Consider the following 25,482-nt stretch of genomic DNA (forward strand, 5'->3'; position numbering starts at 1 on the left):
ATGAAGCAGAAATATAAAGTTTTTATAATTTAAGACAGCAGCAATTCAAAAGATTTGCTGAGCTAAAACTTTACAAAGTATATACATACAAAGTATCATTCCAGATGATCATGAATTTTTAAAACAGTATATCACAACCCCTAATCTCTAACCCAAATCTACACTGGATGTAGCTGACCTACAATATTTTTTACAACAATTTAAAAAATAAAACAAAAACAATAGAAACTTCCTGATTCTCTTGTGTATAAGCACAGGTTACAATGTGCTGGCTTGGATTCCATATGCACAAAGAGAATTTCAAACTAAAACAAGGACTTTGCATAAATTATTGTTTTACTTGTTATTAAGTATGTGACCAAACAGATTAAAATAAGTACTAACACTCAAAACATTTCTTGATGTAACCAGTACATATACTCTTAAATGACAAAGATGAAAAAAACCCAAACGTCTACAAAAGCCATAAGCACCTTGTTTTAGAAAGAGCACCAAGCAACACAAAAAGGCAACACATAAGAGGTAGTGTACCACCGGCTAAGATGTATATGCCCATTGGGACCTGAATACAGCTTAGTGTTTGGGAAAATAAGACATATTAGACTGTGGCTTGTAATTTTTAGACAGAAGCATTGCACATTTGAGAGCATTAGCCAGTATTGCTCCATAGTGCTCCGCGTCTCCAGCTGTCTAACTTCACTCTCAGTTACTCAAAAAGGATACCCTGAAGAATTCCGTGTTTATAAATGTTCAGTTCTAGGGAATTCTCTAAGAAAGCTCAGATCAATATAATTTTTAAAAGAATTAAATACTTTATCAATCATAGTCCTTTAAAAATGCCTTTTCTCCTTTTTAGGAGAAAGTCTTTTCTTCCTGAGATTCTTACGATTTAGCCAATGCTGTATTCCATTCATTTCACAATGATAGTATCTTTCTGTCTATATTTTTTCCTCTGCAGCAAATTACCTGGCCAACAGCATGAATTCTGAACTAATTCAGAGACTTTAGAGAAAGCATACAGAACTGCTTTCAATGTAATACTTTCGGTCACTTTTGAGATGAGGAAGTTTTTGTACTTCAATCACTGGAAGTTGATTAGGGTCCTGGGTGTGAAAAAGGAATTTTGCCTTATGCCAGCTGCCATCTTGAATCTGTAAAAAAACAAAATGCTTTGATATGTAATTGTTTGAGTAGCAGTCATTCTCAGCAGACAATGCCCTTCACAGAAGATATAGATTTGCTTTAAGGATTAGAGATAATGGATAGAAAGTGCCTAGAACAATGCTCAATAAATAGTAAACATTAATAACTGGAAACCTGGGCTTATTCCTTTCTCTGTAATGGCATTATGTATTCCTTTTTTTTGTCAGCTGGCCAGTTTGGGGATCTGAACCTGTGACCTTGGTGTTATAAGGTTGCATTCTAACCAACTGAGATAACCGGCCAGCCATGCATTATGTGTTCTGATTTCTGACTTCCAGAGGATAAGGCCAGGCTTCTGTTTCTGTTGTCTGTAGATCGCTGGACCAGATGTGAATTAAAAGGCTGCACTATGCCTAATATGAGTAATTCCCATGTGTTCTGTGTTCTTTTTGGGGGGGAGAACATTTTTCTTGGATGAAAGGAATAAGTGCTATCTCAGCCTCTGTACTTTATGCAGGTCATAACCAAAATTGCCTCAATCAGAAGTGGTTAAATTATAGTTATGTTGAATCATCTTTTAGATTTCCTTTTTTCCATTCTGTGTTACTCTGTTTATATAGTTTCCTTCTTTCTTCACTTCCCTTCAGGACTTTCTATTTCTCTTATTACTGCATGCTGTTTTGTTTCTGATAAATTCTAAGAACAAAACCATATTATAAGGCTGGCCTGTTAGCTCAGTCGGTTAGAGTGCAGTGCTGATAACAGCAAGGTCCAGGTTTTTATTCCTGTGCTGGCCAGCCACCAAAAAAACCTTACAAAAACCGTACCATACCATGTCCTATAATTAAGATTCAACAAGACAAAAATACAGAAACACAACTGAATAGTTTTGTGGGGTTTTTTTGCAGCTGGTTAGTAGAGGAATCCAAACCCATGACCTTGGGGTTATAAGGCTGCACTCTAACCAACTGAACTAACCAGCCAGCCCACGAATCCAAACCCATGACCTTGGGGTTATAAGGCTGCACTCTAACCAACTGAACTAACCAGCCAGCCCACAATTGACTAGTTTTGTGGAACTTTTTATTCAGGAGTTTACTCACTTACTGACTGCTATGGGTCAAAATGTGTCTCCCAAAAGTTCAAGTATTGGAAAGTTGATCTCCATTGTAACAGTGTTAAGAGGATAGGATATCCAATTACGGTATTTTAAAGGTGGGGTCTTTAAGAGGTGATTTTTAGATTGTGAGGACTGTGTCCTTGTAAACGAATTGATTCATTCTGAAGTAATGTGTGTGGTTCTGATGGCTTTATAAGGAGAGTGAGCAGGTTAGCTCTCTTGCTCAGCCCATTCTCACAATGTGATATCCTGCATTGATGCAGAAGAAAGCCCTTACCAGATGTGCTCCCTGGACTGTAGACTCCCCATCCTCTCAAACTGTAAGAAATATATTTCATTTCTTTGTAAATTACCCAGTTTCAGGTATTCTGTTATAAGCAAAAGAAATGGACTAGTACACTCATTTATAGAATTATCATGATAAATTTAAAATTTAAAGGAATTTTGGGAATTACATATGCTATAAATTCATTTTTAAAGCTAAGACAATTGAAGCTCATTGAAGGTAAGTTACTTGTCTAAAGTCATAAGCTTGGTATGATAATTAGACCTGGAATTCTTTTTGTAAGACACTGTTAGATTCATCTATTAAGTCTTCTAAGCAATATTCATTGAACACTAAGTATATTTGGCACAATTGAATAAGATGTAATCCTCAATTTTCTTATAGTGCTTGGGAAACATGAAGATGAATAAATTAGTTCTGGCTTCTGAATTCTAGCAGCTTATTAATCTAGTTGGAGAGAGGAGAAACATAAACAAATAACTATAATATAAGACCATATATGGTAAATGCAATATAAATAATGTCAATAACGAGTGCTAAATTCCTCATTTTTAACTGGAGTAGTCAGGGAAAGCTTCATAAAAAATTGAGAATTAAAAAAAAATACAAAAAATTTAAAAAAAGAAAAATTAAGAATTTTTATGGGCCTTAAAATATGCCTAAAATTTCCCTTGATTAGAGAGTAAAGGAAGGCATTTCAGAGAAAAGGAAAGCCACGGGTAAGAACAACAAGAACAAAAAAATAACAAAAACAGATGGGAAAGTATGTGGTGGTTGTGAAAACCAACCTAGCATGGACTTTGAAGCTGTACATACCTGGGATTGATTTCTTGCTCCTCCACTAATTTGTAATTAAGTAACTTGTGGTATGATCTTGAGCAAATTACTTAACGTGTCTGTGCCTTCACTTTGTTAGCTATAAAATGGGACTACTAATATTTTCTTTACACAGCTGTTATGATTGAATAAAATAATGTATATAATGTATGGCCACTTGCCATATAATAACCCCCCAATAAATAGTAGTAGGAGTTGTTGTTGATATTATTATTACTATTATTATTATTATTATAATAAATAGATCAGTTTGACCATCATTTAGAGTAGAGAGCCAGTGAAAGTCTGTGCTAGAAAGGCAGGTTGGGGCTGCATTGTTGGAAGCACTGAATAGAATTGATAAGTGTGGATTGTGTCTCAGAGGTACTAGTGAGTCACTGAAAGTTTCTGGGCAAGACTGTAAAAGTTAAATAAATTTGTTGGTGATAATGATCTTTTCAAATACAGAGACTAAGAGCCATACGCTTCTGACCATTTGCCTATGATTTTTCAAATACCCAAACACTATTCGTCTGGAATTCAAATGTTACAAAAGGTTCCCTAGAAATGGTAAGAAATGGTAAATCATGGGCTTCACAGTACATGAAGATGGGAAACCAAGCTATTTAAATTAATTAATGATATATATATATATATATATATAAAATGGACAACTCTATTCTCTGTAAGAGAGGCCAGCAAACTATTTTCTAAAGGGCTGGATAGTAAATATTTTAGGTTTTGTGGGCCATACAGTCTCTGTCCCATCAGCTCATCTCTGCCATTGTACAGTAGTTCCCCCCATCCTTGGTTTCACTTTCCATGGTTTATCACCTGTGGTCAACTGAGGTCCAAAAACATCACATGGGAAATTCCAGAAATGAGCAATGCATAAGTTTTAACTTGTATGCTGTTCTGAGTAGTGTGATGAAATCTCACACCTTACTGCTTTGTACCACACGGGACGTGAATCATCCCTTGACCACTCTGTATACAGTAAGTGACGAGTGGCTGTCACTTAGTAGCTGTCAGTTATCAGATCGACTGTTGCGGTATTACATGCTTGTGTTCAAGTAACTCTTACTTTAATTAATAATGGCCCCAAAGTGCAAGAGTAGTGATACTGGCATATTGTTATAATTGTTTTATTTTATTATTGTTTTAATCTCTTACTCTGCCTAATTTATAAATTAAACTTTATAATAAATATGTATGTATAGGGAAAAACACAGTATATGTAGGGTTTGGTACTATCTGTCCTTTTAGGCATTCACTGTGGGTCTTGGAACGTATTCCCCGTGGATAAGTGGAATATGTAGTGTGATAACAGACATAGATAACAAGTAAACTAATGAGTGTGGCTGTGTTCCCGTAAATATTTATTTACAAAAACAGGTGGTAGACCGGACTTGGCCTGTTGATTGTAGTTTGCCAACACCAACCCAATGAAACAATGTTTTAAAATTATAGATTTTCCACAACATCCATTATTTAAATTTAACAGGAAAAAATGGGTTGCAATTTAAATGTTGACAAGTAGGGCCAGTCAATCTATAATTATACCCATATTTGGTCTCAGGTATAGGGACTGACAAAATGAAATAAAACTGACTTGCCTCTACAACTTATCTTCCTAGCAGTAATGAGATGTAGAATCAGAGCAGTGAAAACATATGAAAGAAATCTATTTATCAACATGCTTGCTCTATCTATATATCTATTCATCCATCCATCTGGGTATGATATAATTATTTCACGTAGAGAATAAAAGTTAAATTTATGATATGATGTAAGAAAATGATTGATTCTGGAAAATGTATGGTTAAAAGTCAGGCAAGTGAAAACTTACTACAGTTCTGTAGTTTATAATTGATGTCACACTCTCATTATTCTCATTTTATAGTTTTATCAATTTTAAGTTAGTCATATTGAACAATTCTAAAAGTGCCATTTTCTTACCTTGCAGTCATTTGAAAGCACTTTAGGTTCGAGTGGAGTATTTTCTTCAAAAATCTGACCATTCCATCCCTTGAAACCAATAAGCAATCCTGGGCCGCTTGTTTGTGCACTTGTCCACCTTGGGGTGTTGAGACAGTGAATGGTGATGATATGGGTGGCTTCCGAGCTCAGTAAATGAAGGAAATTCATCTGGACTTTCCCAATTCCGAACTCCAACTAATGTCATAGAAACAATATGCAGGTTATAAGATGTGGCAATTCAGAAACTTATAGTTTGGGGAAACCCGAGGAAAGTCCTTAAAAGACAACCTTGAGGCAACCTTCCTAATCCTTTGGAATTTAAGTGCTAGTCAGTGGTGTGCTAGTAAATGTTTAACCACTGGCTTTTGGGGGGTGGGAGAAATCACTGATTTATAGCATTTTCTGATTTCCATGGTGGAAATATTCCCACTACGGCTGATTTCAGGATACCAAGGTGATGTCACCGAATGTGGAGTTGGGAAGAGATGTTACCAGTAGGCTCTTGTGAGCCTGTATGAACTGGCTGTATTATCCCATTAGGCTACTGCATATAATAAAAAAATAAATATAATTTTTATAATGTTACCTAAAATTCAGCAATAATTTGTTTTTGGTTAATGCTTTAATAATTTTTTTTTCACAAAAATCTGAAATTCTATGCTTTCATTTGAGATTTCTTGCATAAGTTTCCAAAGACAAGTTACAAGTTGTAATAATAACTTGGTTGAGTAATTTTAACTATGGGAACCTTTAAGAGCAAGAACAGAATATTATTCTTTGTGCTGCCAGCCCCTAATGCAGTTTCATTCATATCATAGCCAGTCATTAATAAATGTTTATTGAATGAATGAGTCAATTCATGAACAAGTATCAACTAATCAAGTGAACAATATAGGGCAAAATTGGAATTAGGAGGGTTGACTGCACATTTTCTAGACTTGGAGAGGAAAATAGATTTTTCTACAGCTCTAGTCATTATTATTATTATTTTAGCATTATTTAAGCAGGGGTATGGCCATAATGTAAGTGAATAAAAATGGTTCTTACAGAGGAATTTTTACTAATCTCCAAACATAAAATTAGAAAAATATCAGTTATGAAGTAATGGAGGAGAAAAAAAATAAATAAAACAACAAAAAAAGAAAAACCCCAAGAAAAGAGAGGAAAGGCAAAAGAAGGGCATACGGATGAAAACATAGAAGGATAATAATAAGGAAGTTTAAGTAATTCAATTCCTTCATTTTATAGATCAGAATTGGAAACTCGTGAAATATTTCTTTCTGAGCTTAGTTTTCTTGTTGGTAAAGTGGGGTATAACATCAACTGAGGGGGATACTATGAAGATTAGAAGTCAGAAATGTAATTTACTTCGTATAGTGCCTGGCACAGAGCAGGCCCTCTGGTGGCTCGCAGTTTCATTTCCCCAGGTTAGCAGAGGAGTAGCACTAGAACCTGGTCTCTGATTCCAAGCCCACTGTTCTTACCATTACCTTCCCCGTTTACCCGAGGTTGAGTTTACTGATAGGAAATTGGAGAAATTGGAGTATTGGTTTAGTCATGGAAAGAACTGGAGTGCAGCTCCCTCACTGCTCCTATCTCCTTTGCACAACTCCTCCCAGCCCCAACCCATTTCCTTCTATGGTGATCCAAATAAAAATCCTGGGCTAATTTCCGGGAGAGTGAGGATGATCACACAGATATTTTAGAAGTAGGACCATCAAGCTGCTCTTAATTAGAGGTGCATCGTTTCCCTAGGGATAGAAGAATCCTTCCCTCCTCTGTTTTATGTGTAATAATGGTGTGAATGCCTTTTGAGATGAATTGATGAAATACTCATTGATGAAGAGAGATGTTTTAGGAGAAGAGGGCAGTTCAATAATAAGCAGCTAAAGAGACTGTACATTTTAGCTGCTGCTTTTGTATGATGGACAAAACACACAATAGACACATGTATCAGTTCTTTGTCAATGAGAAATAAATTGTTGATAATATCCCAAGCTGATTGAACAGAAAAAGAAATGCAGTTTTGGTTTTAACATATGTCACAGGTGAAACTAGGCTTTAGGTTTTTATAAATAGTTGTTATAACACCCAGTGTTATACCAAATTAACTTGCATTCAATCTAAACATTTGGTTTATAGAATTATATAAGTTTTAAATCGTATGCGGTAGATGTTTAAGGGAGGTTATTGTGAACCCAATCACCAAAAATAGCATGCTTCTGTAGCAAACTTCTTTTAATGATGATGATATAATTTTCAGCAAAACTTTAGGTAACTGATTACTGATTACAAACACTGCAGCTGTTTAGGGATTTTCTAATGTATGTGTATGCATAAAACATAAGATATGTTGCATAATTTTTAAAAGAATTTAAAAAACACAATCAATACAGTAAGCCAATCTAAGACATTCATAAAAATACACAATCAAAATGCCGAAATTTACTATGATTAACTATTTTTTAAAAACATAAAAATTATTTCTCTAAATGATAATGATTCCTTGCTTTCATTCATTCTTTCATTTTTTTAAAATGTGGATGCTTTCATTCTTAAAATTCATAATTATTTAAAGTGACAGAATTTTGAAAATCATTGTTCAATGGTGTTGTGCAACATATTAAGATATCTTCTAAAATTCAATACATACCTTTGTCACAGAAACAGGAGATAAACATGTCTGGCCACCAGCGCTGAAATTGCAGAAAACTTCTATGGCATCTGAAGGACATCCGAGATTTGGATCAATCCAGTATTTTCCTATTAATTTATGGTAAAATAAAAGTTATTTAAATGCCATGTCAAAGTATATTCGAACCATTCTTACAAATAATCATCATACTTTAAATATATATTTTCATAGTCTTACCTGTTAAAAAACTTAGAAGATTATAAATATACTTACATATAGTGAATGAATGAAAACAGTATGCATTATGTAAAAATGATACTTAAAATGCTGTATTTTTCACATACCTATCAATTTAAGGGCATTTCATAATTTTAATCAAAATGATAAGACAGCCTAATTTATTGCTTCATTCTACAGGTAGGATGAGCTCATCAACTAAAAATGAATTGTCTGAAGTTACACAGTTAAAAGTTGGAGTTCACATAGCATACAAGTATGTACTTATGTTCTACATCATTACAGAGTTTAAAATGAATATTTTGTTTTAAAATGGAAACAACTTCAATCGCTCTAAGAAAAAATTTATCTTTATGTGTAATATTGATAATTAAAATAAAAATAAAACATTTTTTGTAAGCTGGAAAGAGAAGAGAGGTGAATGTATGGAGGAGATGCAGTTGTAGGTAATAACAAGGCTAGGGGATGGCCTTGGAAGTTAACGTACGAGGGTAGGAGGAGGGTACAAGATAATTGGTGGAAAAGGTAAGTTCATCGCTTTCAGCTCACCCCTCTAGTGTCCTGACAATAATAATTCTTTGATCTCATCAGGACCTATTATCCACTGACACAACCACTTTCTCATTGTCCCTCATGATCATGTGCTCACTTCCCTTTGCATCCAGCTTAAAGCCCACAGTCCTTTACTATAATCATTTCCTTAGAAATCTCCTTAACACTGTTGCCCTGCCTCACTTCACTGTACTTGTCTTAAAAACCCCAACCCTAGGTAAATTCAATTTTCTGTCTGATCTGTGCCTGCACTTACACAGATAAATGTGGATAAAGAAAAACACAACTATGCTGACTGGCCTCACTTTAAATTCAAATATGTCTGTAAAGGTGCTAGACTATAAAATTGCTAGTCAGTAATACTATGTTTTTCTAGTTCATTCCCTCTGTCACTCTCCTAGTTAACTATTCCTTCACTCTTATTCTTGACTGATACCCTTTCGATTTCACTGAGACAACTGAAGAAATCTAAAGAAAACTACATAAGTTCCCCCTACCACATCTACCCATCTATCTCTATGAGGGTACTTCAAAGATTTGTGGAAAAAAGAATTAAAAGATGATATGAATCTGTCCATGAACTTTTTGAAGTCCTCTTGTACTTGTACACATATATTTTCCCTTATTATTAATCCTTCTTATTATTATGAATAAACTGTGTTCTTACGTAAGACTTATCTTGTGCATTGTACTGACAGATATAAATTCTGCCTTTCTTATTCTCTCTTTCAAGTCTGCTTCTGTTGTCTGCTATTTCTGTCAGTTCTCATTTACTGTGTTTTGTCAACTTGTGTGCCTGGTTATCATTGATTATGTGCTGGGCATTGTATTTGTAAAATGATTTGTGGAAATAATTTGAGCCCTAGGATGATGTTATATTTTATAGATGATTTTTGTTTGTTTCTGCCAGGTATGTGGGATACCAGCAGTCTGGAACCACTTTAATCCGTTTAAAGTTTGAGATTTTCTGAGCTATCTAGATGATGTGAAGTGAGGTTATGGTCTGTATGAATGCCTGTTTTCTTCCAGTTTAGTTACTCCTAGAGTACAGCCCTTTGAGATCCTTAGTCCCCACCTTTGGTGGGCCATGGATTCCAATTTTTGACCCCTAGCACCATGAAGCCATCAGAAGTATTACTCAGCTTCTCAACATACCCAGGGCAAAAGTAGCTCCAAGCGTTGGGTTCATTTCTCTGCTGTCTTTTTCAAAATCTTGGTTTGAAAGTTCCTCACTACTTTGTTAACATTTTATGCTTTTAACTTAAAAAAAAAAAAGTCAATTTAGCCAGGTAATTTAAATTACATACTTCATTACCAGAAGTGTAAAGTCCCTAGCTCCATCATTTTCTCATAAAATCTGATAGGGTTTTAACTACTCCTTTTCCTCTAAACTGCTCTTGGTGAAGAACATCAATGATCCCTGCATTCCTAAATCCAATAGCCTTTCTTAGTCTTCATCTTATTTGACATTAACCCAGTTAATCTCTTACTCCTACTCTGGTAAACATTTTCTTTGCTTGATTTCCAGGACACCACATTCGTCTAGTTTTCCTCCTATCTCAGTGATAGCTGCTTCTTAGTATTCTTTGCGAGCTCCCCTCATCTCCCAGATCTCTAAGCATTAGAGAGCCCTTGGGCACAGTTTTTAGACCTCTTCTCTTTTCTTTCTTTACCTACTATTTAGGATTAAACAGTCTCAAGGCATCAGATACCATTTATTTGTGAATGACTACATAATTTTTACCTCTAGCCAGGACCTCTCTCTTGACCTTGAACTTGAATAGCCAGCTACCTATTTGGCATTCTTACTTGAATGTCTAACAAACATCTCAAACTAAATATATCCAAACTGAACTCCTCATCTTTTCTCCAAATTTTCTTCTCCTGAAGTCTCCATATCTATCAACAGCAACCTTATCCTTCTATAGTAAAAAACAGAGTCATCCTTTACCTTTTGATTTCTCTCATAGCCCACATCTAATCTACCAACAAAAATTGTTGGCTGTAACTTAAAGAATGTCCATAAATATGACCATTTCATACCACTTTCCCTGTGATCAGCTCTAGTCCAACCTTTCATCATCTCTCCTGAATTATTTCAATAGCCTTCTCAGCAGTTTCCCTACTTCTACTCTTGCCCTCCTCATTATATTTGTAACATATCAGCCAGAGTAACATTTTCAAAATCTAATTCAAATTATGTCATTCCTTTGCTCAAAAATTTCCAATGGCTTCCCATCTTATTCAGAGTAAAAGCTGGAAACTTTTGAGTATTCTAGAGAGTCCTATATATTATGGCTTCTTGATATATTTCTGACTTGATTTCCTACCACTGTCCCCCTTATGCAATCTCTTCTCGTCAACTGGCCTTCTTGAAAATCCTGGAACATTCTAGGTACACTCCCAGGCTCAGGACTTTTGCTTTGTTCTTTCTGTTCAGAAAGCTCTTTCCCTAGATTTCCTGTAGCTTGTTCTCTTACTGCATTCTGCTATTACCCAAATGTCAACTTCTCAGAGATGCCTTATCTGACCATTCTGTTTAAAACTGCACCCTCCACTCCACTTTCTAGCATATCCCCCTTCCCTGCTATTTTGTTTTTCTCTGTAGTGCTTATCATCTCCTATTTTGGGGTGTAAAGACCTGATATTCCACAATCTACATCACTTAGCCATTTCTCATATAAGGAAGGCAGACTTTGATTAGATTTCAGACTGATTTTTGTATTTCTTACAAAAATTTTCTGTCAATTCTATAGAATTACACTTTTATGCCCTTCAATAGAGGAAAGAAGCTTACAATTATTATAGGCAGCTGCAATTATAAATATTAGTTTTTATGTTAACCTAGGGCAGGAAATATCTAAGTTAAGTATTTTATTAATGTAAATAAAATGAATATTTTTATTGCACTTCTAGAATGGAAGCAGATGTTTTGGACAAGAATATGTGTGTGTGTGTACACATAAAATTAAAATAAGAACTATTATTCACCCTACTGAATGACATAACATAGTTTTTTTCAAATCAGCCTATATGTCATTGTGTTGGGCCTAGAGTTTTTAGCAAAAAATGATATAATATTGATTGTACAGCTGACCATAAACAAAATAGAAATTAAAATAAGATGACATATTGTAGCAGACAAGGTTTCTCTCATTTAACTGATGATTGTTCCTCTCAGTTTAAAAACTTTCCATGATAGCTCTACTCTAAATTCATTCTTGTGTCTCTGGTTAATGAATTTTGGGTATCTGTGTAGGAATAAGAAACTTTCAAAATGACAAACAACTCCATGGTTGCTGATTCTAGAATGGAGCATTTAAATTCCATTTAGTGTAAAAACTATACTCTTAGGGAGTATGGTAGTGGGATCTCTATGATATCTTTCTTTATGTTGTTAACTTTGGTGGTCCTGAATTACAAAGTTCTGACAGGTGCTCCTGTCTGTCAACCCAAAGGTCAATTCTACCTATTTTAATTTTTAACATGAATGTGCTATCTTCCAGGGACAAAGTATAAGCAAATGACATAGCTAGGGTTTGGGTAACATCAAAAGCATGTCTTCTAAGAGCATTCTATTCTTGATGACATTAAAATGGCTTCTGCCAGGGTTTTATCAAAATGACTAAGATTTGGAACAAATGTACTACAAATTTCAAACACACCGAAATGATTAAATGAAATCAGACATCAGAGTTTGAGGAAACTAAGAACTTACCATCTGATACTTTGTGTTCACAGTTAAGTAAATCTTTGCAGATTCGTGCTGGGTTATCTCGTGTGCCAAGAGGATTCTTGATGCTGTGCAGTAAATTGCTAAGGTAGTGCAGAGTTTTGAATATCTCTGCACTGTGGTCGATCAAAGTCACTTCAGTATTCTGGTAGCTCTGCCAAGTCATCATAAGGATCATATAAGCAAAAAACCTCTAATAACCAAAACAGATCAAAGCAGAAGAAAAATGGATTCCTATTGTGTGTACCAAGTTGGGAGTAGGATGTAAAGAACAGTTTGTATTTAAGCATAGGCATATGTTATTAAGCTTGATCCTAAATAAGAAATTAAATTCACACTTGAGAGTTTGGTTTTCAGGCTGTCGTGGACTTAAAGAATTACTATGCCTACTATATAATGTCATTAAAAAATTATACATTGATAATTAGAATTTAAATAAGATAAAAGAGTAGGAATGATAGATTGATCCTATTTTAGGAAACATGGCTAACTTTATTAACTACTCTCTTCAATAGTACCAAATTCCTTACAAATAAATCCTTTACAAAATAACATTTTTGTTTTAAATGTTTTCCTTATAAAATATCCTATGCATATATTTCTTTTTAATTATACTGCAGTCACTTACTTTGTTCTTGAAAATGGTTTCATATTTTCAATCTGTTTTAGATACAATCTTTGAGAGAAAGCCACATTTTGGTCTACAAAAAATTCTCTGTTTAATTTGTATATTGAGAGTGCCAACATAAATAAAGCCAGATATATTACCTCCATCTGTAGGGCAGCATTTGATTCAATCAAAGCTTGAATAGCAGCATTTATATCCATTTGTTTCTGTGTAAAACAAAACCATTTGAGATCAGCAATAAGATCAACACTGAGCTGCTCTAAAGTAAAGGCTGTAAATTCTGAAAGCACTGCTGTTAAAGTCTATTAGACTCATTATCTAAAAGGGGTTTGTGACTTTTATGGTTAGAGAGATCTTGCAAATATTGCCCAGCTATCTGAAAGGACAATATGCTGCCCTCATCCAAATCTTGAAGGTCTCCTAATTAAAACAGAACCGAAGTCTAGAGCCCTCAAATGAAAAACTATTTCTCTCTGCTGCAGAAAACATATACACCAAATTACTAAAATGGAAGAAGAATGAAATATGATCCCTTCAGTTAATAAATTGTAAAGTGAAGAATAAATAACTGTAGTAATTTTTAACAGTTACATTCTTGGAAGCAAAACAGAATAAAATACTACTGTTCTGAGGTAGTCACCACATTAGCTTAATCTGATACTTCTGCGGTCTTAAAAACAATTTCTGAAGTTGGAAAATGTACCATTAGTCCCAAAAGAAATAATACAGCATAAATCCAACCTCCTCCTGCATTTAATAACAGATATTTTTAGAGAAAGACTCAGCATAACCATTAGTGAAAGTCTTTTTGCAATTTTTTTTTTTTTAAATGAGCTTGGAAACTAAGAAGAGTGAGTTGAGAGAAGGTTCTGGAAAATCTCATCTAACTAAGTGAATTAAGCAATATAATTTCTTTCAGAATCTTTCTTTCTTGTACTACTAAGATACCTTTTTACTTAGAGGTTCATACTAGAGAGACTGTTTTCAACAGATTTCTCATAACTTATGACTAGTAATTTGAAAAACTATTTAAAATGATGAAACAATCAATAAAATGCACTCTTCCTTGCCTCAACATGTGGTTTTCATATTGGAAAAGAATTGACTCATTCTGCATATATATATACTGCCAAACCCTGTGATACATACTGAGGATAAAATGGTAAGCAACAAAGAAGCTTTCCCTTGTGGAACTTAAATTTAGAGGGGAGATAGTCATTAATCAAATCCTCTCAAAAATACATAACTAGAAATTGTAGTATGTGCTATGGAAGAAAAGTGCATGAACCTGTGAAAGAAATTAGGGAGTCAATCAAATCTGGAGGATGTAAAGGGTTGGAATGGTTAGGTCAAGCAAGGCTTTCCTGAGGTAGTAAGATTTGAGCTTGAGATCTGAAGAATAAATAAGAAATATTAAAAGAGGAGGTAGGGGAGCTTTCAGGCAGAAGTAACAACCGTGTACAAAAGCCACAAGATAGAAGGAGCATGGCCTATGTACGAAGCAGAAAGTGTTAGCCTAAAATGGTCTCTGTGGATTAAATAATTCTGGCCATCTTCCTTGCATGAATGAGCAAACTCTGGATATGGGCCACACAAAAATGTTGATACTAAACATGGGAAACTGAATTAAGTGCTAAACAATAGCCACTTTTACACTTTCAATTTGGCACCTTGTTGGTGATTAGGGCTTTAATTAGAAAACCTAGAAACCAGCCTTGGGGGGATCCTAAGATGGCGGTGGCTGCGGCGGTTGGTGCGGAGTAGCTGAGGTGGAAAAGGCGGCCACTGGGCCTTAGGCAGCCGGGAAACTTGTGGACCTTCCTCTTGCTGTCTCTTAAGGGAGGACCGCTGCTGGTGGCCGGTCGTGGGGGCTGACCGCCACTTTGCCCTTGGCAGGAGAGGCTGCCTCATTTACAGGCAACAGCTTTGAAGTATGGAGCAGGAAAAGAACTGTTTCTTAGCTGCAAAAGCGAGTCTCTAAACAGGGAACACAGCACCGGGGCTGCTGTTGACACTGCCAGGATCCTGGAGGCCGGGGCCACACTGAAGGCGGCCAGCTGCCCTATTCAGGATTTGAGGTTTCAGGCCAGCATAAAAGAAGATTCCTGGGAGTGCCCGAGCCGTGCTGCGGGACCAAGTGAGCAGCCGGAGGTGGCGGCGGCCGAGGACGGGGACGGCAACGACGCAGAGGCAGAGAGGGAGCTGTCCGACCTGGCACAGCCCCGTGAATGACCCCCGGCCCGGCCCTGCTTGGTGGGGCGGATGCTTGCCTGGCTTCCGCCTGCCCCACCGGGCCACTAACCGGTCCCAGGGCTGCCTCCATTTTCTCAGGTGGCGGCTCTGGCCCAGGTCGGCCAAGCCTGTCCTCCTTGCCCGGCTCGGCTCCTCACTGAGCCTTCCCACTTGCTTGCCCCGGTGCGGGGCTTCCCGGGGCCTGTGGGCCGGCTTCCCCTCCCTCTCCCTCCACAGTTCTCTGGTGGGGTTGGTGGCGTGGGGTGTCCCTGGCCAGCGTTGGAGGGCTGGGCCGACTGTCACTCCACCACACCCTGGGCTCCGGCCCCCAGTAAACTTCCTGTTACCGGGAGGCAGATACCATCTCTGCGGCCACCAGTTCGAAAAAACGCCTAACCGATTTCTGGTTAGGAATAATGTGGTCTGAGAGTTCCCAAGTTCACTTGAACCTGCCAGAGAGCTGACTGTGGGCGGACACCGGACTCGGTCTGCACTGGGGGGATTCAAAGGTGAACTGTGTGCTGCTGGCTCCTCCCCCAAGGAGCTCACGCTCTGGTGTGGGAGATAAGACAAGTACACAAATAACCGCGATACCAGGAGGAAGGTGATAAGTCCTGAGAAAGATCTACACAGTGCTACAAAGGCACCCAGAGCGACCAGTCGTCTGCACCTAGTGGAAACCTGGTAGACTTCCTGGGCGAGGCGGTGCCGAGCAGGGTCTTGAAGGCCCAGCTGATAGACGAGGGTTGCAGAAGACACATTCCAGCCCAGCCCAGTGTGCACAGAGCGGGGAGACATCTGACTAGGGAGGCGGAGACTTGACAGAAACCACACACCCTGTGGGGTCGCCACTGCATGATCCAATAGCCCGGGCCAGAGCGCACGGAACAGGGAGAAGTCCTGCACGGGAAGTGGAAGCTCAGCAGAGACCACACACCCTGTGGTACCGCCCCATGATCCAGCAGCCCAGCAGAGTCCAAGCTGACCAGAGAGGTGGCTCCCTGGAGAGGCCCAAGACCCGAGGCAACCACACACACAAGGCACTAGAGGCCAACCAAGCAGTCACAGAGGTAGCCATACCAAATTGGCAACCACAGCAACATCTTAGTCAATAGTCTCAAACTGGTGGACTGTTCAACCCCCTGCCACAATGAATAAACATAAAAAAAAAGATACCAGAAATACCAAAAATCAAGAAAGTACACCACCAAAAGTTAATAAATCTCAAACTCTAGATCCTATAGAACAAGAAGCCCTTGAAATGACCGACAAGGAATTTCGAGTGATAATTCTAAGGAAACTTAATGAGATACAAGAAAACTCAGCTAGACATCATGATGAAATGAGGAAAAGTACACAGGACCTGAAAGAGGAAATGTACAAGGAAATCAATGTCCTGAAGAAAAATGTAGCAGAACTTGCTGAACTGAAGAAGTTATTCAGCGAAATAAAAAACACAACGGAGAGTTTAACCAGCAGGCTTGTCGAGGTTGAAGAGAGAACCTCTGAACTTGAAGATGGGCTGTTTGAAATAACACAAGCAGACAAAAAAAATAGAAAACCTAGCATAGCAGTTCTCAAACTCTTCATAATCAGGACCCTTTTGCAGTTTCAAATATCAAAGGCCTTAAACAACTTTTGTTTATGTGAATTATTACTTTTGATATTTACCACAGTAAATATCAAAACATACATTTGAAACTATTTATGTGTTAATTTCTTTAAAATAATAGCAAACTCATTATATGGTAATAGAAATAAAATATTTTTATGAAAAATAACTGTATTTTCCAAAACAAAAAATTAACAAGAAGGGTGGCACTGCTTTATACTTTTGTATGTATCCCTAACGTCTCGATTGCTAGATGAGAGCTAAATTTTCATATTTGCTTCTGTACTCAATCGGTTGTGATATGCTACTTCAGTTGAAATATATGAAGAAAATATGGCCTCATGGAGATATGCAGTTGGAAAAAGAGTATTTTACCAGCATTTTCAGATAACTATGGATATTCTTCTTTGACTACCAAAACTTGAGAAGTTGTAGTTTCTTAAGGGTTAGTTGCAATGTGAAGACTGAGACCATATCAATAAACTTCCTGTACTCTTTTATATTAAAATCTATTGGTCTCTCTTAAACTTTGACAGGGTCTTTTACCTATGCATGCTTTTGTTAATATCATGAATCGATCATTCAGAAAATATTAGTTCATGGAATTATGTACATCTTCCAAACACTGACATTATTTCATATCAAAAATTACATTTGTTAACACTATCGTCAATCTCATCAGAAAAACTGGGAAGCTGTCAAATTCACAGTGACAGATACAAGTTTTCTCCAATTCTTATTTTTACTTGAAAACTTAAAATTTATCAATGGCATCAAATTGTGTCAGTTGTTTTCCTTGAAATGACAGCCTCACTTCATTCATTTTCAAAAAAATATCTGGTAAATACTCATGTCTTAGTAACACTGGTAGTCTGCAAGTAAAAATGGTGTTCTATGATAAAAGCAGCTAGTTCAGTTTGCAACCCAAACAGGTGGACAGTGCTTTTATTTAAGACAACCACTGTACTTCAGTGTGTAGCAAAAGTGCTTTCTATGTTTTTCCATTTCATCACTTAGAATATTAAAAAAGATGTGTACTTAAGATTAGAGACTTAGGAGACAGCAAAAATGGTGGAGTAATGACCTCTCAGAATTTTCTCTCCTATAAAAGCAATGAGAAAACTGGCAAAAATTGTCACCAAGATTTTTAGAATTATGAATATTAAAAAAGTCCTTGAGGAGCATTTACTTAAGAAAAAGCTGACTCTTGGTAAGAGCACTCTTACTAGCTCTGCAGTAGCCTTGAAAACTTGTAAAGTTTATGGAGGGCCAATGTTTTAGACCAGCCTCCTTCACTAGGCCCCAGAAGTTAGACCAAATTGGAATGGAGTCAATGTACTAAGTGCCATTTGTAATCAAGTTGGACCTTGAAACAGGTCAGTTTTCCAAAAAACCCAGGAGATTCCATTCAACATGAGTCAATTAATAAGGAAGTCTCCTCTGTTTTACCCCTCTAGAGAAAGTAAATTTGAATGAACAGTCCACTTTTCTTTCTCTCTGTTTTTTCTTCTTCAGCCCTTGTCTGTCTATAAAGCCAGCTTCCTATGCTCAGTTCACTGGAACACTCATTATATTTTATTTCTATTTCATAGAATGAGGTGTGTGATTCTAGAATTACAAATAAAAGCTGATTAGACATTTGAACTAAATTTGTTGTAATTTTGTCCTTTGACAAACCAACAGCCTGCAGTCACAGTGAAACAGTGAAAACCAGCAGCCTGATAGCCATAGGAGGGAACAGAATGCGGTTAGACTTGCTTCACAGTCTCATTTCCAGGGAATTGTCTGGTGGTTCCCTGGAAGATACCACTTGCAAGGCTGTCTGTAATTTACCTGATTCAGAGGTCATCCAATGCAAAAAGCATTTTCTCTGGGAGCATTTTACAAAAACATTTAGAGGGAATTGTTTAACTCTGTGGTTGCCCGAAGCAGTAAAAAACAGATAGAGCAAACAGTAGACTAACTGAAAAGCTTACAAGGAAAAGCTGGGGAATGAGATGTCCATAGAGACTTTGAAAAGCTCTGACATATCCCTGGGAATCTAGAAATCCATGTGAATGTATATGGCTGTGTGCATGCTCAAGAAAAACCTGAGAAGGCTGTAAGCTCTCTCCTCTGGCTGACCTTGAGGCCTCATTACAGCAGAAAGTGAAGGCTAAGACATAGGTGTCAATTGCCTGGCTGAGCATTGAAGGGGTGCCCCAACATGCACACAGACACCCACACCCCTGGTAAAAACTGAGATATTATTGGTTCTGACCTTTGGGGAAATCTCTTAAGGAAATTAGCTGACCATTAAACTGAGCAGAGACTTCAGTGCTCATACATGTCAAAGAATATACACTTTACAGAATTCAGAAAAGTCACTAAACAAACAATAAATAGCAACAACTGCAAATGTAGGTTGGGTAAAAGAATCTGATTTCCAGAGATGACACACTGTATTAAAATGTCTAGTTTTCAACAAAAATATTATAAGACATGCAAAGAAACATGAAAGTATGGCCCCCATATATGAGTACAGGGGAAAAAAAACAATCAATAGAAACTGTCCCTGAGGAAGCCCAGAGGTTGGGTACAATAGACAAATATTTTTAGTTATTTCAGATATATTCAGGCTTCTGAAGTCTCAAGATCACTGGACGGTGAAAATATTGATGGGATAGGAACTGATTTCAGGTCATTCCTCTCTCCATGGTGGAAGTATTTGCTGGTTTTAGGGAACCAGGACAATACCAGCAGCTGCCACCTCTCAATTCACCAATTCAGGTCCCACAGTTTGATCCATTGATTGGAATAAATCAGTTGAAAATTCCTTATCTCATTTAATAATTTTGAATGATCATTGTTTCCACCCCTTAGACCAAATACAGACACACATACCCACCTTGTTCTTCTCTTTATCCCATCAATCATTTTTGGTTAACTTTGACATCTTGTTGTAAATTTCTTTGTTTCTAAAGACCTTACCATATACACCGAAGTCTGGTTATTACCCTATCTCCACATTCAAAATCACCATCAAGGGTGGATGAAGAGAGCTTGGTCAACAGGTACAAAGTTACAGTGAGATAGGATGAATAAGTTTTGGTGTTCCAAGGTGACTATAGCTAATAATATATTTCAATATAGCTAGAAAAGAGGATCTTGAATATTATTACCACAAAGAAATGATAAATGTTTAGGTGAGGAATATGCTATTTCTGAGTGGATCATTATACAATATATGCATGTGTTAAAACAACACAATCTACCCCATAAACATGTTGAATTAAAAAATATAAAGTTTTAAAAAAACCCATATCACCATCAATATATATTCCTTTTCCTGAAGCATTTCCTTTTAGCAGTACTACTTTAGGAACTTGAGCAAGTTATGTTAGTTCTGTAGGACTTAAAAAGAGGGGAATGGACTGGATCAGAAGTTTTCAGACTTTTCTTATCTTGACCCGCAGTAAGAAATGTATTTTTTTATCATGACAAAGTTCACATAAACATATACATATTTAACTGAAAAAAAGTCACAAAATCATTTATTCTTACTAGTTATGTTGTACTGATTTTTTAAATGCTTTTTTACTGAAGTAAAATTCACATAACATAAAATTCCCTATTTTAACCATTTTAAAAAGTACAATTCAGTTGTTTTTAGTAGATTCACAATGTTGTGCAACCATTATCACTATCTAATTTCAGAACATTTTAATCACCCCAAAAAGAAACCCTTCACCTATTAAGCAGTTACTCCCTGTATTTTTTTCTATTCTATTTCATTTTATTTTATTTCAAAAGAATGCTGAATGAGACTCACTAAATTGGTCTTATGATTCCTTGATGAATAAATTATAACTCATAGTTTGAGATAATTGCTAAATAATTACTGAAAGGACTTCTAGTTCTACGATCCTATTCCATTCTAGACATTGTTTTAATTCAAGTGAAATCTTCTAGCTTGAAATACTCCCACTGAAATTTTCTATCAGTTGTGCCTTTTTTCTTGTATGCATACATGCAGGCATTCACTCATTCGTTCAACAAACACTTATTAAGAGACTGAATGGAAAAGAATTAAAAAATAGTCTCTAACTTCAGAGAGTTCACAATCTAGTAGGGGAAACTGACATGAAAATAAATGAGTATGAATAGAGAAGTAGAAGTGATCAGTTCTATGTTGCAGTATGAGGGGAGGATTAAGAGTTTCGTGGAAGCTACGATCATAAGCTGACTTTAGAAAGAATATGTAGCTGTCTTCTCATTGTCATTTAGACTTCTGCTCTAGAAGTCTTATTCTCAATGCTACACTGCCACTTTCTTACAGTGGACTCTGCAAATCCCAGAAAGACAGTACATAGAAACTTGTTTTCATATTGGGCAAGTTGAAGGAAGATTGAAAGGAGAGAAAGGAAGAAAAGAAGGAAGCAAAGAAATTAACATTTATTGAGCACCTACCTATAATGTGTCAAGCACATATATTTTCTCATTTAATCCTCTTAATAATTCCTCAAAGCATGTGTATGTGTGTATTTTTTTTTTTTTTTTGATGGCTGGTGCAGAAATCTGAGCCCTTGACCTTGGTGTTATAACACCACACTCTAAGCAACTGAGATAATGGCCAGCCCTCAAAATATATATTCTTATCCACATTTTGCTCGTAGCAAAAACAACCACTATGGAAAACAGAATGAAGCTTTCTCAAACAACTACAGATAGATCTACCATACAATCTAGCAATCCCACTTCTAGGTATATACTCAAAGGAATGGAAATCATCATGTCAAGCACCCCCATGTTCATCACAGCTCTATTTTCAATAGCCAAGATATGGAACCAACCTAAATGTCCATCGATGGATAATGGAATACTACTCTGCCATAAAAAATAATGAACTTCTGCCATTCAGAGCAACATTGATGAGCCTGGAGAAAATTAAGTGAAATAAGCCAGGCACAGAAGGAAAAATACTGCCTGTTCTCACTCATAAGTGGGAGCTAAGACTGAAACAATGAAGGAAAGAAAGACCACAGTGGTGTGTTGGATTTGCAGAGGGAGAGAGCATACCTATGAGGAGAGAGGATACCTGGGGGCAGGGGGGGTAGCAGGTGAAAAGTTGGGGATTAATTGGGTGGGCAACACGGGGAATAATCACAATTTGTGGTAATGGGCATACTGATAGCATTGATCTGGCCATCGCACCTTGGGCACAGGTGGTGATGGTCAACTTTGTACTCCATGAATATGCATAATCAATAAAAAACAAACAAACAAAAAAACCTCTCCTACTTCATCTTGGCTGTATAGGAACACATACATTTTTCAACTGAGACAGGGATATGTGCCCCAAATTTTGGAACTTAAATGTGAAAATTTTCACTAAACATCTCTCTAATTTGCCAGTGATGTATGATCCTTTAGAAACTGTTTTTTCTTGGGAAGGCGGCAATGATATATCAAAGTCATTATAAAGTGGGAAGACAATTGATAAGGGTTCTTGTAAACCACACATTGTGGGGCCCCACCGGGAAAGGAAGAACAGAGAAGTGAAGAGTGATTTGAAGAATTGAAGAAAGACATTCCAACTGATGCTCATACAGGAAAGGTTTCAATCCCCATCAGTCAGATGGCCAGAAAAGGAAAACAATTTAAAAATATCACAGAGAAATAGGTCTCCTGTTTCCAAGAAGACAATCTTCCTTGTGGCACTTTGCTCAAAAGTTATTCCTTGTCCCAATGAAAAGCTGAGGGGAGTGAAGAGTTCCTGATCTACTGAGAGTGGACCACAGTGAACTACCACCTAGAACTATTAGAGATCTAAATGACAACAGAGGAGCACGTAGAAATACGTAAGGCTTGGAAGGCATATGACTGACCATTGCTTGGGATAGTGTAGCCAATAGTGGATCTCCTTCAGGCAGGAAATGTGACCAATGACCATTGTATTTGACCAGGAGGCTGGGAAAGTGGGGTGTGGGTGAGGTTGGGGATGGAGGGAAACCTCTCCTAGGGAGCAAGAAGACAAAGAGGTTGCTGAATAAGAGAATGGAAATAAAGCATAAGGGAAAGCAAGCTCAGAACACCAGAGGCCAAGAGACAATAGCTAAAGCAACAGAAACATTGCCTCAAAGATAAGGGTAGAAAGTTTGGGGCTGTGGAAGTTACATAACAAGCAACTACATGAGAAGTCTGAGGACTTCTTTAGCTACCAGCAACTGAGAAGGATTCATGTAAAACCTAATAAGCGAATAACTTTGACTGGCAAAAAAAAAAAAAAAAGAAAGAAAGAAAGAAAAAAAACCTAAAAACAAAACAAAACATTTAAAAGAGAGGGCCCAGAATTAGGAAGAAATGGAAGGAGTTAGCATTTTTCGAACATTTATTATGTCATACACTGTGCTGAGTGCTTTGTATCTTATTTAACACTAAAAAACACTCAAGAAAGTAGGAGATACAATAAGAAACATCTGAGGCTTGGATTTCAAGTTAGTGTAGTTGGGTGGCTTTTTATCAGATTAGCAAAAAGAACAGAGGTATGCAAAATTGATACCTTTTAAAAGGGAGTGAACAGAAACAGTTATGAAAAGCTAATATGACATATTAAGATAATACAAAATAAAACACAAAAATACTTACTCTTGGGCCTGGTGCTCCAGGTGGACCCTAGAACATAGCAAATAAAAAAAAATTATTTACTTAGCAGACATCCCAAGCCAGGCAAGCATATAAGCATCAATGGTAAACAGATATAAATGTAAACAAACTCACTGGAGGCCCCGGTTGACCTCTTGGTCCTTGGGGACCCTGGAAGAAAGGGAGACGAAGCACAATATGTATGTATTATGCTTTTGGTTTGGTATAAACAAAAGAACTAAGATTCAACATCTACCATTGCCTTTTTATGTGAGGCAAGTTATACAATGCAAAATTGTAGTATTTTGAAGTTATATGCTCTTGCACTTAGCTATCACCCATATCCATGAACAACTTGGATATTTACTTTCCTGTTTTATTAATATTATTAGAAACTGAGCTTATTCATTTTAACAAACTATTATAAATGTAACATTTAAAATGTTAATACTAAGAATTTTTTCCTGTTATTTCTACCTACAACCACTTAATCATCAAAGAAAGAAACTTCAGTGCTCTTAAACACCTTCTTTTCCTTCATCTACCTATAAATTGGCTACCAACCTCTATTGATTTGACCTCCAAATCTCTCTAAAATACTACTTCAGCCTCACAGTAACTCTTAGTTCAGTGCTAATCATGTACTATGGACTGAATGTTTGTGTTCCCCTCAAATTCAGACATTGAAGCCCTAATCCCCAATGTGGGGGCCCGTGGGAGGTATTTCAGTCATGAGGAGGAGTCCTCATGAATGGGATTCGTACCCTTATAAAAAGAGACATAAGAGAGATGATCTGTCTCTCCACCATGTGAGGGTACAACAAGAAGGTGGCCTTCTGCAAGCCAGAAAGAGGGCCCTCACCAGATAGTGAATCTGCTAGCACCTTGATCTTAGACTTCCAAGCCTCTAAAACTGTGAGAAATAAAATGTTTGTTGTTTAAGCCACACAGTCTATGGTAATTTGTTATAACAGCCTGGGCTAACACATAAAGCTTTGCGTGTATTCCTAATTTGACTTCCTGACTTTATTCTCTCCACTATGCTAACTACATTCTAGTTACAAAATGAAAATCTCATTATGTCATTATTTAGTTAAAACCATTCAGTGACTCTTTATGAGTTAGAAGATAAAGCATAAACTTCCTGATGGTGATAGCTAGCATTTGTTGAGATCTTACTCTTTAGCAAGTTGTATGCTATATTTCCATTTTACAGTTAAGAAAAATGGAATGGTTAAGTAACCAGAGAATAAGGGAAGAAGCAGAATTAAAATCCAAGTCAGTTGAATACAAAAGTACATGTTTTAGACACTGTGCACCACTGCCTCTTCTTCAAAGTCTGGTCCTCACCTCCACTTACTCTCCCCAGCACATACTATCACCATCTATAACCAACTACTTGTAGATCTCTGAATCTTCCCAGTTTTTTCACACATGCATTCTCTTGCATATGTTATTTCCTTGACCAGAAATGTTCTTCCCCACCTTTTCTACCTGTTGAAGGTCCATTCCTCCTCCAATACTTCTTTAAAATTCTATATCCACCTTGCCTAGCCCCCATACCTGCCCCCCTTTCAATGAACAACTTCTTTTTCTGCATTCCATAGAACATTCTGGAAAGTCTCTAAGAACCTTTAAAGTGTCTGTCACTTTTTCATTTTCTGGAACAAGAATAATGCCTAAAACACAGTATTCAATGACTGTTACTGAATAATTAAGTGAATAAATGAATAATGTTAAAATTAATTAGTATTAATTCAGAAATTAGAAAATTTAAAATGTGTATAGTAAAAAATGTCAAAAGTTATTTGACATTTTTTGAAATGAAACAACAGTAATCACTGTTAATGCTCAGAGGACTTGTATGCCTGCTCAAAATTAACT

The 25,482-nt window shown here is 36.8% G+C and overlaps 1 protein-coding gene across 1 annotated transcript in view; it reads right to left on the reverse strand.

Annotated features, from left to right (window-relative positions):
- Positions 1–1,004: 1,004 nt before the first annotated feature.
- COL24A1 (collagen type XXIV alpha 1 chain) overlaps positions 1,005–25,482 on the reverse strand; it is a 354,783-nt gene continuing 330,305 nt past the window's right edge. The window contains exons 53-59 of the mRNA XM_063105785.1: positions 23,734–23,769; positions 23,602–23,628; positions 13,271–13,336; positions 12,488–12,656; positions 7,999–8,108; positions 5,325–5,540; positions 1,005–1,151 (exon numbers count right to left, since the gene is read on the reverse strand). Coding sequence (XP_062961855.1) covers positions 1,005–1,151; positions 5,325–5,540; positions 7,999–8,108; positions 12,488–12,656; positions 13,271–13,336; positions 23,602–23,628; positions 23,734–23,769 — 771 coding nt within the window. The remainder of the gene's footprint in view (positions 1,152–5,324; positions 5,541–7,998; positions 8,109–12,487; positions 12,657–13,270; positions 13,337–23,601; positions 23,629–23,733; positions 23,770–25,482) is intronic.

Source organism: Cynocephalus volans, chromosome 8 (assembly GCF_027409185.1).
Source record: "Cynocephalus volans isolate mCynVol1 chromosome 8, mCynVol1.pri, whole genome shotgun sequence".
Taxonomy (NCBI): Eukaryota; Metazoa; Chordata; class Mammalia; order Dermoptera; family Cynocephalidae; genus Cynocephalus; species Cynocephalus volans.